The 18,592-nt window shown below is 44.7% G+C and overlaps 1 protein-coding gene across 4 annotated transcripts in view; it reads right to left on the minus strand.

Annotated features, from left to right (window-relative positions):
- The window catches only part of HRH2 (histamine receptor H2), an 83,921-nt gene that overhangs the window by 22,344 nt on the left and 42,985 nt on the right, over nt 1–18,592 (minus strand). For 2 of the 4 annotated variants that reach the window (XR_010090367.1, XM_063445212.1), the window contains exon 2: nt 16,430–18,115. Coding sequence is in view for 2 of the 4 variants with exons in the window: in XM_063445212.1 (XP_063301282.1) it covers nt 16,430–17,550 (1,121 nt within the window). In the remaining 2 variants the exon portion in view is untranslated. Of the gene's footprint in view, nt 1–16,401; nt 18,116–18,592 lie in introns of all 4 variants that reach the window. The other 2 variants (XR_010090368.1, XM_063445213.1) reach the window with 1 other exon arrangement.

Raw genomic sequence — 18,592 nt, forward strand, 5'->3', positions numbered from 1 at the left:
GCTTATTGACAAAATTTGGTGAGTAATCTCATTTGGTGAGTTAATTTATTAAGTAAATTATTAAAGCTGCACAAATGGGTAATTTGTTATTTATGACAGATTTTAATTATCCAGACATTGATTGGGCCAGAGGGACGAGTAGTACAGTTAAAGAAAATATGTTTTTGAACCTGATAAACCAGTGGTACTCCTCAAGGCATGCCGATCTGTATTTAAGGTGTTTTTAGAAAGAAAAAAAAAAACACCTTGACACCTTGATTGGTTATGCCAATCTTACTTAATTGTGTTATATGAAGAAGTTAGTAGAAATATAGATCAGGGTGATCCAGTAGATGTGATCTACTGTGATCATGGATTTTAATATGGCATTTTATACAGTTCTACACAAAAGCGTACTATTAAAATTGAAATCAGTTGGTTTAGATGAAAAATAGTGTCCGTGGATAGAATACTGGCTTAACCCCTTAAGGACACATGACATGTCTGACACGTCATGATTCCCTTTTATTCCAGAAGTTTGGTCCTTAAGGGGTTAAAGATAGAGTTCAGAGAGTAGTTATGAATGGAACATTTTCAAATTCGACAAGTGGTAAGTAGAGTGGTTCAGGGTTCTGTCCTAGGTCCACTTCTCTTTAATCTGTTTATAAATGTTGAAGCAGGCATTGGAAGTCATTTGTTGGTGGTTACAGATGATACAAAACTAGTTTAGAATATGCAGTCTGCACATGATATAACTTTACTACAGAGGGATTTGGATAAATTAGGACATCGGGCAGGCAAATGTGTGCACTTCTTTTTAGTCCGGCCGGGTACAGGAAACAAAATCTCCCTGTACCCGCGGACCATACAGAGCTCGGCCACACTTCAATAGAGGTAGGGGAGGAGGGGGGGAGAAAGAAACAGGGAGGGAGGGGGAATTGAAAGGGGAGGGGGGGAATTGAAAGGGGGGGATGAATTGAAAAGGGGGGTGAGTTTAAAAGGGGGGATAAATTGAAAGGTGAGGGATAAATTGAGAGGGGGAATTGAAAGGGGGGTAAATTGACAGGGAGGTGGGGAATTGAAAGGGGAGGGGGAATTGAAAGGGGGGAAGAATTGAAAGGGGGGGATTGAAAGGGGGAAGAATTGAAAGGGGGGATAAATTGAAAGGGAGGGGGGATTGAAAGGGGGAGGGATAAATTAACATGGAGGGGAATTGATGGGGGAGGGAGGGGGAATGAGAGTGGGGAGGGGAGAAGAGAGTGACACGGGAGGGGGGAGAAGAGAGAGACAAGCAGGGGAGAAGAGAGTGACAAGGGAGGGGGAGAAGAGAGGGACAAGGGGGGGAGAAGATAGTGACAAAGGAGGGGGGGAGCAGAGAGTGACAAGGGAGGGGGGAGAGATTGACACCCATCACACACACACACAATGCACCCCTTACACACAGAAAAACACACAATGCATTACACACACAGACACATACACACAAGCAATGCAACCCTTACACACAATGCATCCCTTGCACACACAGAAACACACAATGCATTCCTTACACACACTCAATGCACCCCTTACAGACGCACACACTGCATCCCGTACATACACAGAAACATACCTTGCAGCCCTTACACATACAAACACAGATTCACACAATGCATTCCTTACACACATATCAGGACATCCCCTACACACTCCACCCCCTGTGAACAAACTCATTGGTGAACATGAAGGTGGACCCTGGGACCCAGACCTTGAGCTGTGTAAAGGGCCCCCAAAAAATGGAGCTGCTTCCCGTTCTCCCAGAACATTGATTTTTGTGACCACAGTTACAAACAGCCTCCAGAGAGCCTGTTCTACACCAGACCAGTGGAGCCAGACTGCAGTTAGAGCCCATCATCATCCTCATCTGGTTGTAAGTAGACAATCTAGTATATTATTCGTGGCACTAATCTCTAATTTACCTCACATTAAAGAAACACTATAGTCCCCAGAACCACTTCAGCTTAATGTAGTGGTTCTGGTGTCTATAGCCTGTCCCTGCAGGCCTTTTAATGTAAACACGGCGGCACTGCAGCACTGGCGTTAGTTAACATGGCAGATCATATGGGTGGGGCATTGTGATGTCACATGGGGGGGGCGGCAAACTTTTCTTTTGCCTAGGGCGGCAAAAATCCTTGCACCGGCCCTGAGCAGGCACCTGCCATCAAGGTAAGTAGGTGCCTGCTCTGCCGCTCGCCCATCGCTGCAGTCCAAGAAAGGGGCAGACCACCAGGAAACATGAAAAAAAGGATGTTAAATCAAGTGATCAAAACATAGTATTGTCTCTTTATCAATCAATGGTATCTTTAGCAATCAATGGTAAGATCCCACCTTGAATATGAAGTGCAATGTGGGGATACAAAAAAAGGATATTGAGGAACTAGAAAAAGTGCAGAGGCAGGCTACAGAATTATGGAAAACATTATGATAAAAAGCTAGAAAAACTGAATTTGTTTTCTTTAGAAAAAAAAGACGCCTCAGATGGGTTATGAAAGCACTATACAAATATATATATATAGGGTCAATACAAAATGCTATGTGCTAAACTATTAATTAGCAGTAGTGATGTCGCGAACATAACATTTTCGGTTCGCGAAAGGCGAACGCGAACTTCCGCAAATGTTCGCGAACGGGCGAACCGGGCGAACCGCCATAGTCTTCAATGGGCAGGCAAATTTTAAAATCCACAGGGACTCTTTCTGGCCACAATAGTGATGGAAAAGTTGTTTCAAGGGGACTAACACCTGGACTGTGGCATGCCGGAGGGGGATCCATGGCAAAACTCCCATGGAAAATTACATAGTTGATGCATAGTTGAGAGTCTGGTTTTAATCCATAAAGGGCATAAATCACCTAACATTCCTAACATTCCTAAATTGTTTGGAATAACGTGCTTTAAAACATCAGGTATGATGTTGTATCGATCAGGTAGTGTAAGGGTTACGCCCGCTTCACAGTGACAGACCAAACTTCCCGTTTAACGCACCGCAAACAACCACAAACAGACCATTTGCACAACCGCAAACTCCCCATTTGCACAAGGTTGGATACCAAGCTAGCCATGTCCCGTTCCTTGTCCTCACTGATGTCATTGAAGGTCTCTCTTCCTTCACCCAGGAAGCGGGAGATGGAAAAAGATGCTTGGTCGGTCCTCCTACTTCAAATTTGGGGCACTGCGCGTGCAATCTAATGTGCCACCAGATAGGAGTGGTGTGTTAAGTAGTCCCCCTCATCAGGCCTTTTTTAGTCGAATGTATCGCCCACTGTCAGTCCCTTCGGGATCCATCCCTCATTCATCTTAATAAAGGTGAGGTAATCTAGACTTTTTTGACCTAGGCGACTTCTCTTCTCAGTGACAATACCTCCTGCTGCACTGAAGGTCTTTTCTGACAGGACACTTGAAGTGGGGCAGGCCAGAAGTTCTATCGCAAATTGGGATAGCTCAGGCCACAGGTCAAGCCTGCACACCCAGTAGTCAAGGGATTCATTGCTCCTCAGAGTGTCGATATCTGCAGTTAAGGCGAGGTAGTCTGCTACTTGTCGGTCGAGTCGTTCTTTGAGGGTGAACCCCGAAGGGCTGTGGCGATACGTAGGACTTAAAAAACTCTGCATGTCCTCCATCAACAACACGTCTGTAAAGCGTCCTGTCCTTGCTGGCGTGGTCGTGGGAGGAGGAGGATTACTTTCACCTCTTCCCATGTTAGATTCCCGTTGTGCTGTGACATCACCCTTATATGCTGTGTAAAGCATACTTTTTAATTGATTTTGGAACTGCTGCATCCTTTCCGACTTGCCGTAATTCGGAAACATTTCAGGCACTTTCTGCTTATACCGGGGGTCTAGTAGCGTGGACACCCAGTACAGGTCGTTCTCCTTCAGCCTTTTTATATGAGGGTCCCTCAACAGGCACGACAGCATGAAAGACCCCATTTGCACAATGTTGGATGCTGAGCTACTCATTTCCCGTTCCTCCTCCTCAGTGATCTCAATGAAGGTATGTTCTTCCCCCCCAGCCACGTACAACACCACGGGTACCAGATAGGTGACAACGAGCACCCTGGGATGCCTCAAAGCCACATTCCTCCTCTGACTCCCCTTCCTCACAATCCTCTTCCAGCGTTGCCGCAGGTCCAGCAAGCTATGCTGATAAGGCTGTTTCTGGTGGTGATGGTGACCACAACTCTTCCTCTTCACGCTCATCTATGGCCTGATCCAGCACTCTTTGCAGGACACGCTCCAGGAAGAAAACAAATGGTATGATGTCGCTGATGGTGCCTTCGGTGCGACTGACTAGGTTTGTCACCTCCTCAAAAGGATGCATGAGCCTACAGGCATTGCGCATGAGCGTCCAGTAACGTGGCAAAAAAATTCCCAGCTCCCCAGAGGCTGTCCTAGCACCCCGGTCATACAAATACTCGTTAACGGCTTTTTCTTGTTGGAGCAGGCGGTCGAACATAAGAAGTGTTGAATTCCAACGTGTCGGCTGTCGCAAATCAAGCGCCTCACTGGCATGTTGTTTCACCGCTGGATATCGGAAAAGTGTGCCATGGCCGTGTAGGAACGCCTGAAATAGCCACACACCTTCCTGGCCTGCTTAAGGACGTCCTATAAGCCTGGGTACTTATGCACAAAGCGTTGTACGATCGGATTACACACATGTGCCATGCACGGCACATGTGTCAACTTGCCCAAATGCAATGCCGCCAACAAATTTCTTCCGTTGTCACAAACCACTTTGCCGATCTCCAGTTGGTGCGGAATAAGCCACTGATCCACCTGTGCGTTCAGGGAGGACAGGAGTGCTGGTCCGGTGTGACTCTCTGCTTTCAGGCAAGTCAACCCCAAGACGGCATGACACTGCCATATCCGGGATGTGGAACAGTACCTGGGGAGCTGGGGGGGTGCCGTTGATGTGGAGCAAGACACAGCAGCAGAAGAGGACTCAGCCGAGGAGGTTATGGAAGAGGATGGAGTAGGAGGAGTAGAGGAGGTGGCAGCAGGCCTGCCTGCAAGTCGTGGCGGTGTCACCAACTCCTCTGCAGAGCCACGCATTCCATGCTAAGCAGCCATCAGCAGGTTTACTCAATGCGCAGTGTAGGTGATATACCTGCCCTGACCATGCTTTGCAGACCAGGAATCAGTGGTCAGATTGACCCTTGCCCCAACACTGTGTGCCAGACATGCCATTACTTCCTTTTGCACAATCGAGTACAGGTTGGGGATTGCCTTTTGTGCAAAGAAATTTCGGCCGGGTACCTTCCACTACGGTGTCCCAATAGCTACAAATTTTTTGAACGCCTCAGACTCCACCAGTTTGTATGGTAAAAGCTGGTGGGCTAAGAGTTCAGTCAAGCCAGCTGTCAGACGCCGGGCAAGGGGGTGACTTTGTGACATTGGCTTCTTACGCTCAAACATGTCCATGACAGACACCTGACTGTGGGCAGATGAGCAGGAACTGCTCAAGGCGAGAGACGGAGGGGCGGATGGTTGTTAGGGGGCAAGGAGGACAGCAGTGGTTAACGTAGCTGAAGATGCTGGACCAGGAGGAGGATGGCGGCTTTGAGTTTGTGTGCTGCTTGTACTCATGTGTTGATCCCATAGGCGTTTGTGATGTGCGATCATGTGCCTTCGCAAAGCGGTTGTACCTAGGTGGGTTTGGACTTCCCACGACTCCGTTTCTTTTGGCACAGGTTGCAAATGGCATCGCTGTTGTCAGAGGCAGACACACAAAAAATGCCACACTGCTGAGCTCTGCAATGACGGCATTCTGGTGGTGGCAACAGCATGCGTTGATTGGCGTGCTGTCTGGCTGATCCCGGGTGCCGATGCATGCTGTCTGACTGTGCCACTAGCTCCTTGCGACGACATCCCCCTGCTTCCAACTCGTCTCCTCCTCCTCCTCTCTGTCTCCCCATCTGAACTTTCCCCCTGTTCTTCTTCTCTTCTAGCGGGCACCCACGTGACATCCACGGACGCATCGTCATCATCAACCACTTCACTTGTATCTGACAACTCAGCAAAGGAAGCAGCAGCGGGTACAACATCATCATCATCACACCGTACTTGTGTAATGCTGCCTGACTGAGACATATCCCTGTTATCTACATCCTCTGGCAATAATGGTTGCGCATCACTCATTTCTTCCAACTGATGTGTAAATAACTCCTCTGACAGATCAAGTGAAGCGGCTGTGGTGCTAGTGTTGGTGGTGGCGGCAGGCGGGCGAGTGGTAACTTGAGAGGTGCCCGAAGCTAAGCTGGAGGAGGATGGTGCGTCAAGGTTCCGAGCTGAAGCTGTAGAAGATTGGGTGTCCTGTGTTAGCCAGTCAACTATGTCCTCAGAACTTTTCAAGTTCAGGGTACGTGGCCTCTGAACACTGGGCATTATTCTAGGGCCAAAGGGAATCACAGCACCACGACCACGGCGGCCCCTGCGGGGTGGCCTGCCTCTGCCTGTCATTTTTTTTTCGATTAGTGGTACTATGCGTGCAAGCTACTGTGACAACAGATATGAGTGGCACTGGTGTGACACTGTGCCCTGGCAGGCCCTGAAATGCACACTCGTGAAGGAAACTGACTGCTATTATATTACAGTCCAAAAAGTGTTTTTTTTGTTTTTTTAAATGCAAGCTATTGGGACACCAGTGAGTGAGTGGTGGCACTGGGCAAGTGGGCACAGTATACGCTGTGAGCCTGACACACACGCTGGCAGACTACTAACTGCTATTCAATCTATTACAGTCAAAAAAATGTTTTTTTTAAATGTACACTACTGTTACACCAGATATGAGTTGCACTGGTGTGACACTGTGCCCTGGCAGGCCTGAAACACACACTAGTGACGGAAACTGACTGCTATTATTTTACAGTCCAAAACTTATTTTTTTGTTAAATGCAAGCTAGTGTGACACCAGTGAGTGAGTGGTGGCACTGGGCAGGCCCTGAAACGCACACTAGTGAAGGAAACTGACTGCTATTATATTACAGTCAAAAAAGTTTTTTTTGATTGTTTTTTTTAAATGCAAGCTATTGTGACACCAGTGAGTGAGTGGTGGCACTGGGCAAGTGGGCTCAGTATATGCTGTGAGCCTGACACACAGGCTGGCAGGCAGGCAACTGCAATTACATTACTCAGAAAAATAAAATAAAAAACAGACTGATGTTCTAGCCCTAAAAAGGGCTTTTTTGGGGTGCTGTCCTTACAGCAGAGATCAGATGAGTCCTTCAGGACTGTAGTGGACACTAAATACACTAGCCTAGCTATCAATTTCCCTATCAAATCAGCAGCAGCTACACTGTCCCTACTCTCACTAATAATGCAGCTTCACAATGAATGTAAAATGGATGCTCTCTTGGATGTGGGAGGGTCTGGGAGGGAGGGAGGGTCTGCTGCTGATTGGCTGGAATATGTCTGCTGACTGTGAGGTACAGGCAGGGTCAAAGTTACTCAATGATGACGAATAGGGGGAGGACCGAACAGCGCATGTGTTCGCCATCCGTGGCGAATGCGAACAAGCGATGTTCGCCAGGAACTATTCGCCAGCGAACAGTTCGGGACATCACTAATTAGCAGGAATATACAACAGACAAGAGGTCACCCATTGAGAATGGAAGAGGCATTTTTGTTTACAGCAGAGGAAAGGGTTCTTTACAGTAAGAACAATAAAGATGTGGAATATTTGATTTTGAATCTACAGAAATGTGCAGATTAAAAATTAGGATTGAATGGCATGTGATTTCTTATGAGATATATAATGAGGCTAGCATGCAGAGTAAGGTTAAAAGCTAGTTAGCCTCTCTGTAAGAGACTCCCCAAAAATAAGTGTGGACACAAATCCTACTGTGTCATCAAAATCCAGGAGCCCAAAGCCTGTATTTCTCGTTTAGCTGTTAAATTCTAGATCTGATTGAATATCTGTTGTATCAGTGTTTTGGCATTCTTTGAGTATAAGCTCTTACTGTAAAGCATCCTATATACAGTACTTATTGCCTTACTGCTGAGGCAGACTAATGGCCGATATGAGTAAATTGATCAACTACAATGTATTGCTAATGATTCCTATTAAACTGCCATTCAGTATGAGTGTATTGTGTGTATTATGTATTAAATGACTGCAAATGGAAGTAACTCTAAGGTTCAAAATGATTTAAAAGCCAATGGTCATATTACCAATTTCCATACTGTGATAAAAAAAAAAGTATCATATTTATTTTTACATTCCTCAATGGTTTGCTGTAATGGACATTTATACCGTCCCGGGATCAGTGATATTGAGTCTGCTGTTAGCTGATAGATCACAAGATTAAAGGGACCCTATAGGCCAGTGATGGCGAACCTGTGGCACGCCGGGCCCTCTCTGTGGGCACACGGCCACAGGTTCGCCATCAATGCAGAGTAGGCACCTGCCTGCCCGAAAAGCCGACAGGCACCTACTCTGCTTCCGTGTCGGGAGGCAGGGGGAGGGATCTGTGTAGCAGCTCCCCTGTCCTCCCGCGCGATGCTGTGTGAAATGTTGCCATGCGTTACCACCCCTACCCCCCCACACACACACACAGTACCCCTACCCCCCCACAGCACCCCTACCCCCACACACAATACCCCTACCCCCCCAGCAGTACCCCTACCCCCCCACACACAATACCCCTACCCCCCAGCAGTACCCCTACCCCCCACAGCACCCTTACCCCCCACAGCACCCCCCTACCCCCCACAGCACCACCCCTACCCCCCACAGCAGTACCCCTACCCCCAGCTCCCTTACCCCCGCCCAGCACCCCTACCCCCCACACAGCACAGCACCCCTCTCACACACACATTACCCCTCATACACACACACACACATACAGCACCCCCCCCACACACACATAGCACCTCCCACAAACACACACAGCACCCCCCCCACACACACAGCACCTCACACGTCAATGCAGTATGTGTGTGTATTCAGCAGTCTGTGTGTGTGTGCGTGTATTCAGCAGTCTGTGCGTGTGCGTGTATTCAGCAGTCTGTGTGTGTGTGCGTGTATTCAGCAGTCTGTGTGTGTGTATTCAGCAGTCTGTGTGTGTATTCAGCGGACTGTGTGTGTATTCAGCGGACTGTGTGTGTGTATTCAGCGGACTGTGTGTGTGTATTCAGCGGACTGTGTGTGTGTACTCAGCGGACTGTGTGTGTGTACTCAGCGGACTGTGTGTGTGTACTCAGCGGTCTGTGTGTGTGTGTACTCAGCAGTCTGTCTGTATGTGTATTCAGCAGACTGTGTGTGTATATTCATCAGTCTCTGTATTCAGCAGTCTTGTGTGTGTGTGTATTCAGCAGACTGTGTGTATGTATTCAGCAGTCTGTGTGTGTATGTATTGCATTTGTTGGAGATACTAATAAATATAAGCTTAATTTTATCTATTTATATCATTATTTAAAATTTGTATCATTGAACTCTCTGTGTTCTTTTAAAACAAAAGTTATTAGTTCGGACAACAGTACGAGATGTTTTTTCTAAACTTAAACCTCAGTATTTGGGTTTAATTGTCGTGTTGGCACTTTAAGGAAAAAAAAGTTGGTATGTATTGCGGTTTGGGCACTCGGGCTTAAAAAGGTTCGCCATCACTGCTATAGGCAGATAATAATATAATTATTATAGATAAAAGGGACACCAAAACAACTTTTGCTTAATGAAGCAGTGTTAGTGTATAGATCATGCCCCTGCAGTCAGGGCTGGTGCAAGGATTTTTGCCGCCCTAGGCAAACAATAAAATCCCCCCCCCTCCAATATGTTCTGCCCACCATGTGACATCACAATGCCCCACCCATATGATCTGCCATATGGGCCAATGCCAGTTCTGCACAAAGTGTCTTTTATCTGAAAAGGCAGTGTGTTTACATTAAAAAGCCTGCAGGCAGAGGCTCTAGACACCCGAACCACTACATTACGCTGTAGTAGTTCTGGTGACTATATTGGCCCTTTAACCCCTTAAGGACCAAACTTCTGGAATAAAAGGGAATCATGACATGTCACACATGTCATGTGTCCTTAAGGGGTTAATGTGAGGCAAATTAGAGATTAGTGCAACTAATGATATATTGGATTGCCTACTTACCACCAGATGAGGACAAGAGGATGATGATGGTCTCAGGCTGCAGTCTGGCTCCACAGGACTGGTGTAAAAGAGGCTCTCTGGAGACTGTGACATTGCTCAAAACAATTAACGAACAGGAAACAGCTCCAATTTTGGGGCCCCTTACACAGTTCAAGGTCTGGGCCCCAGGGCCTGACCGTGAGTATGCCTACAAGGCCACCTATAAGTCAACTTACATGGCCCACACATGAGTTCGCTCGCAGGGAGTGGAGTGTATGTGAGTAGGGGATGTGTTATGTGTTACTGTAGAGGATGTAATGTGTGTGTGTTCTTATGGAATGTAGTGGATAGGGATACCAATTTGTGTAAGGGGTGTAGTATGTGTATAGGGGATGTAGTGTGTATTTGTGTGTAAGGAATGTAAGGTGTGTTTCTGTGTATGTAATTTAATGCAGTGTGTGTCTGTAAGGGGTGCATTGAGTGTGTGTAAGATATGCATTTTGTTTATGTGTGTGCATTTTGTTTCTCTGTATGCATGTGTAAGGGATGCTTTGTATGTTTCCATTGTGTATTTATGCGTATGTTTAAGGATGCATTGTGTATGTGTGTAGTGTAAAAGAGAGGGTTTGTGGTGTAGGATAGGGGTTGAGAGGGGAGAAGATTTTTTTTTATAATGCTCTCCCTCCTATCAATTAGTGATCTCCCTTCCCCTCCTGTCCCTTAGTGCTCTCTCCTCCCCTCCTGACCCTTAGTGATATTCCATCCCCTCCAGTCCATTAGTGCTCTCCCCACCCGTCCGGTCCCGTAGTGATCTCCCCTGTTCCTTAGTGATCTCCCCTACCCCCCCATCCTTAGAGTTCTCCCCTGCCCATGCCCCTTTCCCTTAGTGGTCTCTCCCTTCTCTTCCCTGTCCCTACATGTCACCCCTTATTAGTGGTCCTCTCCAGTCCCCCCTTGGTGGTTCTCTCCCCCCCCAACCTTAAGACCCTTAGTGGTCCTCCTTTTCCTCTCATGCCCTTAGTGGTCCTCCCTCTCCCCCCCTTTTTAGTGGTCCTCTCCAGTCCCCCCTTGGTGGTCCTCACACTTCCCCCTCTCCTACGCTTAGTGGTCCTCTCACTCCCCCTTCTGCCCCTTTAGTGGTCCTCATACTTCCCCCTCTCCTCCCTTAGTTGTCCTCTCACTCCCCCTGCCAACCTTAAGACCCTTAGTGGTTGACCCCCCCCCCCCCCTTAGTGGCCCTCCCTCTCCCCCTCTCTTAGTGGTCCTCATCCCCCAAAACCTTAGTGGTCCTCCCTCTCCCCCCACCCCCTAAGTGGTCCTCCATCTCAACCCCCTAGTGGTCCCCTCCAGTCCCCCCTCCCCCTTAGTGGTCCTCCCCCCTTAGTGGACCTCCCCATCCCCCCCACCTTAGTGGTCATCCCTTCCTGTTGTGCCTCCTACCTATGTAGCGTGGCCGGGCGACGCGGACCGCGGTATAGAAACTTCTGTTTCCTGTACCTTGCCACCGGCGGACTGACAGGAAGTGGTCACTGAGTGAGCACTTCCTGTCAGTCAGTCTGGGGCTGGGTACAGGAAACAGAAGCTCCTGTACCGCGGTCAGCGCCGCCCGGCCTCTCTTCATTGAGTAACTGGTAGGAGGGAGCGCTGTGCGCTTCCCTCCCGCTGGTCACTTAAATATGGCGCCTCCCAGACCGGTGTGCCCTAGGCGACTACCTAAGTCGCCTATAGGACACGCCGGCCCTGCCTGCAGTCTTAATTTTCAATACTCTGCCCATAGTGTTAGGAATGCATAGCTGACCTCTGCCCCCTGTGCCCTCCCCTCTCCATCCCCGCAACTATCCTGCTTTAAAATCCTTTAAATGCTTACCTGGCCCGATCTCCACCTCCTCGGATGTCAGCACAAGGGTGAACCTGATGCAGATGCGCACAGAGCGCAGTGCATGCGTTAGGCCTTCCCCATAGGAAAACCTTGAATCAATGCTTTCCTACAGGGATTTGCAAGATGCTGGAATCCTCATGCAAAGTCTGAAATGTCCAGTATCGTTTCACAGAGTTAAACTACGGGAAATTATAGGAAGTGCCTCTGGGAGACAGACACTCTAAAACTGCAATGTTTTCAGCTGCAGGGTTAAACGAACAGGAACATTGCACCCAGACCACTTCAATGAGATGAAGTGGTCTGGATGCCTATAGTATCCCTCCAAAATGGTTTGTTTATGCATCCGTAGTCACACCTTCCTGCATGTTACTCACACAGCCTTCCTAAACATTTCCTGTAAAGAGAGATCTAAAGTTTAAACTACCTCTATAACACATTCTGTTTAATTTAGAATGTCTTATATTTTGCTCTGTTAATAGCCTGCTACACCCTACAGAAGACTCGTCTGTGTAATAAAAGTTAAATTTACAGAGCAGAAGATAAACACTGATAAAGTTAAGATCTGATGGAAAATAATATATGTTTTTCTTATGCAGTTTGTGTAAGTCACAGCCAGTGGAGGTGTGGCTAGGACTTCATAGAGAGAAACAAAAGTGATTTAACTCCTAAGTGGCAGAGAACTGAGTAATGAGGCTGCAGGGACATGCTCTGCACACTAAAACTGTTTCAATAGGCTAATATTGATTTTGCCTGTAGTGTTCCTTTAACAGCTACACAATCATTTAGGACCAGGGATGCCATCAAGGGGCCTACAGCTCTATGAGGCCTGTGCCGTATCCCCCCATGTGCTTGTATATATGCTGATGCTGGCCCTGTTGGCTTCTATAGTGAAGGGAGGGCTCAGGAGATTCCAAGTTTCACCTCTCGTGTGCCGTGGCTGTCAGATTATTGTCACATTATTGTACCATGGCAATTCTCTAACGTGCCACACATGCTGGCCTCATGACAGAGGAAGAAGACCTACTATAAGCATTACTATAACTTTTTGTAAAACTGCTCACCCCCCTCCACACAGCCTCTACCCTATAACTATAGATACTACATCCACTACACACACTACATACACTTTCCACACACTCGGCATCCATTATACACACACACACTCTGCATCCATTATACACATACTTCCACCTTGCATCAACTATGCACACACAAACACTGCATTCACTATACACACACACACACACACACACACACACAAACACTGCAAATACTATACACACTGAATCCACTTTACTCACCCTTGTGGGTGGACTCTGGGATGGGCCTTTCAGAAGTACTCAGGGTGTGCCCTGGGGAACCAAGCCTTGCACTATGCAAGGGGCCACAATATTTATAATTGCAGCCATGCTGAGAACAAAAGTTATATAAGTCTGAGTCCATCCTAAATATGGTGTTACAACACTGTTGAAAATGCTTCCGTAAATTTAGTTTTGATACACCATTGAAAATGTGGAATGTAGTGAAATGCACAGTATCATAATATAAACTTTTATTTATTTTTTTTATGAACTATGGTTGGGAAGTCTTCCTTTTACAGTGGGGTTTGCCATGTTTTTCTTAGTGCAAGAGATTTGCAGATACGGTAGTATATGTTTTCAAGGTTTGTTTTAGTGGAATCTAACCGGTATGTCCAAAGTCACATCCTTGTCTTTAATGTTGGAAAATTACGTGAATCAATGGATCTTTGAGTAATACAGCTAGATGTTCACAGGTGATGTCCCTGCTCTCTGATGTCTCTCAGCAGGAAGGCATGTACAAATCCCAAAAGCCTTGAGATATAAAGCAGCTAACAAGAATACGGCAAATTGCTGGATAACAGAGCACAGTGTGAAATTGCAACCAGTAATAAGCAATATGGCCCAAATGTAACATAAAAGGTGTTATTCCCTAAACAGTTATTTATGGTGAAATGAAGAGAATTGTATTTGGAAATGGGCATATCTTCAACTTAATTTGAACTATAATTTTGCCTTCTAGTTTTCATTTCACCGCAATTAATTGGTAATTAAACAAACCCAAAATTACATTAATTAGGGATTAATTAATGATTTTAACAAAAAGGTGGCCTTGATGATAAACACACGCATTAAACACCTTGATTCCAATAATTTATTAAATTACTTGTTGGGATATGTCCAGCCTCTTGATGTGAATGGGTCAACTTTAGCGTTCATCAGGTATTAAATGGAAACTATTACTTCCAAGGATTTTTAATATTATGATCACCTAGCTCCTATTTTTTTTAGCAAATATTAAGGACTAAAAATTAAAATCCATGCTCCTATCCAGGAATTTGGTGCCTACATATCAATTCATTGTCTATTGTCATCATAAATGTTGCCCTTTTCTGCTATTGAATGTAATTAGAGGAACACTATAGGATTTGGAAAGAAATGTTTATATAGTAGACAAGGTACCCACTGCAAGGGTTCAAAAGGTGAGCGTACTTACCTTTTCTACCTCGCAGTGCTGGTCTCCGCGTGCCAACACCTCTTTGCCTGAGATCCTTGAGATTAATAATCGCAGCCATTCCAATGATAATCCATAGGAAAGCATTTGGAGGCTAGTGCGCATGCACAGCAAAAAATTACTACACTATTTCAGTATGGCAGCCACTGGAAAACAGCAATGTTTTTAACTGTAGGGTTAAAACAGAGGGGACATGGCACCCAGACCAATTCATTGAGATCAAGTGGTCAGGGTGCTTATAGTGTTCCATTAATGTGAAAGAAGAAACTGAAACAATGTTTCTGTTCTTCCCATTCTCATTTTTAATATACATTTTAGTAGATAATTGATTGTCACATGAAAAAAAGGTTAAAGCGGCACTGTCACCCACCCCACCTTCAAAAAGAGTATTTCCTAAAGTCATTTTTTTCATTAAAGACTCATATTGACGGTGCTGGAATTTCACTTAAATTCCAAACTTGTGAAAAGATATGCTGAGACACAGTAGGAACTAGTCTCACCATATTTCTTACACCTAACACTTCTAGATACTGGGCAGAGCTACCACCATCTAGAAGTGTCGCCAGTAACAGCTACAGGGCATTGGCTCGGTCTTTGAAGGATCCTATGGTCTTTTGGGATACGCCTTAGACCTCAATGCTGACAAGCCAGGAACAAAAGAGAACCAGCTCGACGAAGATGGCAGCACCTGCTAGGGACCGTTTTAGGTAATTTAAATTTAATTTGCCTGCCACTGTCACTGTCAATAGGGTTTTTGCCAATTATGCAAAGTCCCCAGACTTTGACAGTGCTGCTTTAATACAAGAGTTATAGGTGATTTTTTATCTTTTATTTAACGGTGTGATTTCCCGAGAAAGAACAGTACCTCACTCTAATGTAACAAAAAAATAAAAAAAAAATAAAGTCCAGTGATACATGGTTGATTATATAGTTCTTACTTGTTGTATGTTACATTTTTACGTGTTGTGTATTATTTGTTTTTGTATTTTTAACATTATATTGTACCCTATTGTAACAATGCAATGTTTGTAGACCCAGGACATACTTGAAAATAAGTGAAATATTTTGTAAATAAATAAACATATTTTTAACATGTTCACAAACCAAGACTAGGTAATGCACAGCCTTTTCATAATAGGCAATTGCAGAATCAATAGAATATTAAGAGCAGACATCTCAAACCCTCCCTCCCCCCTCCCTATGTTGAAGAACAGCTCCCATGATTCCCCTGGCCATCTACAGCTTTCACAAAATTCTGGAAGTAGTAGGCCACCAACTCTTTGTTGGCCAGATATGATGTAGAAGAAAGGCAATTATCTAGATAGTACACTATTAGAAATATCCAGAGTTTACCAATTTTACCCTGGGTACTAAGCATTTCTAACTTAATTTGCCAATTTTTTATTTATTTATTAGGAGTGAAAAATATTTATAGCCAACTGAGAAAAAAGTAATATTGCTGAATCAGCCCCTCAGCCAAATTCACTGCCCTCTTATTACACATATAATAAGGACAGTGATGTGGGGCACAGTCATGCCAGCAGCTCAGCTCACACTGGTCTCCAAGTGGTTGAGCTAAGTACTTCAAATACAAAAAGAAAAATGCTAAACATTTTTATGTAAAGAGAAGTGTGGCTAAGGAAGAGGAGGAGTTATGCTGCAGATAGCTGTAAAACTTTTTTTTAATTAAAAACTAAAGATATTTGAATGTGTATAGAAAATTGATCATGAATATGTTGCCAAAACCAAGTGCACTTATATTGGGTCAGTGTGTGGAGTAGGCCCGAAGTGTCCTTTTAATGCCATTTAGTCTATTACTTAGTTTAGCAATAATTTTAAAAATCATCTGAAAGCATCACTTGTATTATATCTCTGCTATTTGTTTAATGAAATCAAAATTACTTTGTGTTTGGCTTTCAGTTGCAGTTACCTCTCTGCTGTGTTTCGAATGAATGGACTTCCTTCTTTCCCATTTGTCTCTTGTATTTTATGTGACTTCTCTTCTGGAATATTTTGCATTTCTTGTGGTGTCCTCTCCCCAGACCGACGAATATGAAGCAATGTCAGAGGCGTCTCATGGCTCAGTGGTCCAACTCGTCGACAATGTAATAACCTCTGATATGCAGTGCGAAAGTCCCTATTCAGAGCCGCATATAATATTGGGTTGAGAGCTGAGTTGGCATAGCCTAACCACAGCACAATTAGAAAGGCTGTCTCATCCACTTCAGTGTCATTCACTCCTTGGTACGTAAACACAGTGAAATAAGGGAACCAGCAGATGATGAATGCACCCATCACAGCTGCCAAAGTCACAGTGGCTTTATGTTCTCTGACGGTGGGTAGTGTGGGGCTTACAGCATTGCTACAGTTTGTGTGATTAATCCTTTTGGCTTGCTCCCTTGCAATTTTGAAAATTCTGTAGTACATGAGACACATGATAAATAATGGGAGGTAGAATGTGAGTAAGCCATCTACTAAGACATACTCTTTGTTCAACTCAAATGTACATTCCTTGTTATCATCATCCCTAGAGTTTTGGATTGTTTTGTCTTTTGTATTCCAACCCAAGTGGATGGGAAGAAAGGAAACCATGAGTGATACCACCCAAATCACCCCCATCGCAATTGCCACCCGGCCTGGAGTAACAAATATTGAATACTGAAGAGGAGCGGTGACACCATAGTACCTGTCCAGGCTGATCATGAACAAATTTAAAATAGAAGCCGTACACAGCATAACATCCAAGCTGGTGTAAATATTGCAAAAAGTAGCTCCAAAAGGCCATTCTTCTTGCAACAGGTTCAAAGCTGAGAAGGGTAGCACCAAAATACCAAGTAGTAAGTCTGTAATAGCCAGAGAAACAATAAAACAGTTTGTCATGCTCCGGAGTCTGCGATCAAAGCCTACAGCCAGGCAAACCACCACATTGCCACATATGGTCATAATAATTATCAGAACAAGGACAACGCCAATGAGTACATTATAAAGGATAGTTCTCCAGCAAGTGGCCATGGAATCCTTAAGGTCATCACCCATGACAGATGAACACATTGCTTCACTTTGATGATTCCTCTCCTATTTTTGCAGCTCACTAGAGTCAGAGTTAGTATTAAAAATGTTTGATGTAAAACGTTCACAAAATATAAATATGAGAATGTAGAACAGAAAATTAATTGTCTAAAAATAAAATGTTAGATAGTGGGGTCCAGCAATGCATGCTTTTAATTGGCATTGCTGGACCCCTGCAGCAAATCTTGAGTTGAAATAATTGTAAGAATGTCCACATATATACTGCTTTCATTCATAAATGTAAGACAGGGACTGTGGCATTCATTAGCACACTCATTTCTAGGTATAAATATCCTCTATTTTTTCCAGCCTCTCTGCACTCTCATTTAATTTTGCTGCCCATCTATCTTAGAAACAAATATACAGCAAGTTTTCTTTTAAATAACAGTCTTCTTTTGAAGCCTTTTCTATTATTCTGTCATCCTGGAACCAAGTTGTAATGTATCATCCATAGCTGGCAGTATTAATGGTGGCTATGTACATTAAGCAAACTGTAGTTTTCTGCAGCCTTTTTAGTTGGGCTTTTCTTCCCAATCTTCCCAGGGATCTAAAATAAGGAAACACAATTTAAAGGAACAAAATTAATCTTCGTTTACGTACATAATGGAAATCAATTCACATAATTTTGTAGTATAGGATCCACAAATGATTTAAGGCACTTGTGACCCAATGCAGATAATTTAACAGTATATGTCCACATAGTATTTAGAAATATATTGACAAGGAACATACATTTAACCCCTTCCTGACCTGTGAGGTACCAGGTACGTCAGCCAAAAATGGTTGTTTAATGACCGCGGACATACCTGGTACGTAGGTAGGAATGAGAAAAACACGTCTTATGACTTGACTGGTGTGTGTATTTGTGTTTAGCAATGTATTAATTGTCCACTTACTTCAGGTGGAAGGGTTTTTCATCCACACTTTTTTCCCCACCACAACTCTGTTGGTATGTATTTGTTTACACATTTCATGACTTGAAGCATCTTGATAAAGACCGCTAGACGATCGAAACGGTGATGGA

This window comes from Pelobates fuscus, chromosome 3 (assembly GCF_036172605.1).
Source record: "Pelobates fuscus isolate aPelFus1 chromosome 3, aPelFus1.pri, whole genome shotgun sequence".
NCBI lineage: Eukaryota > Metazoa > Chordata > Amphibia > Anura > Pelobatidae > Pelobates > Pelobates fuscus.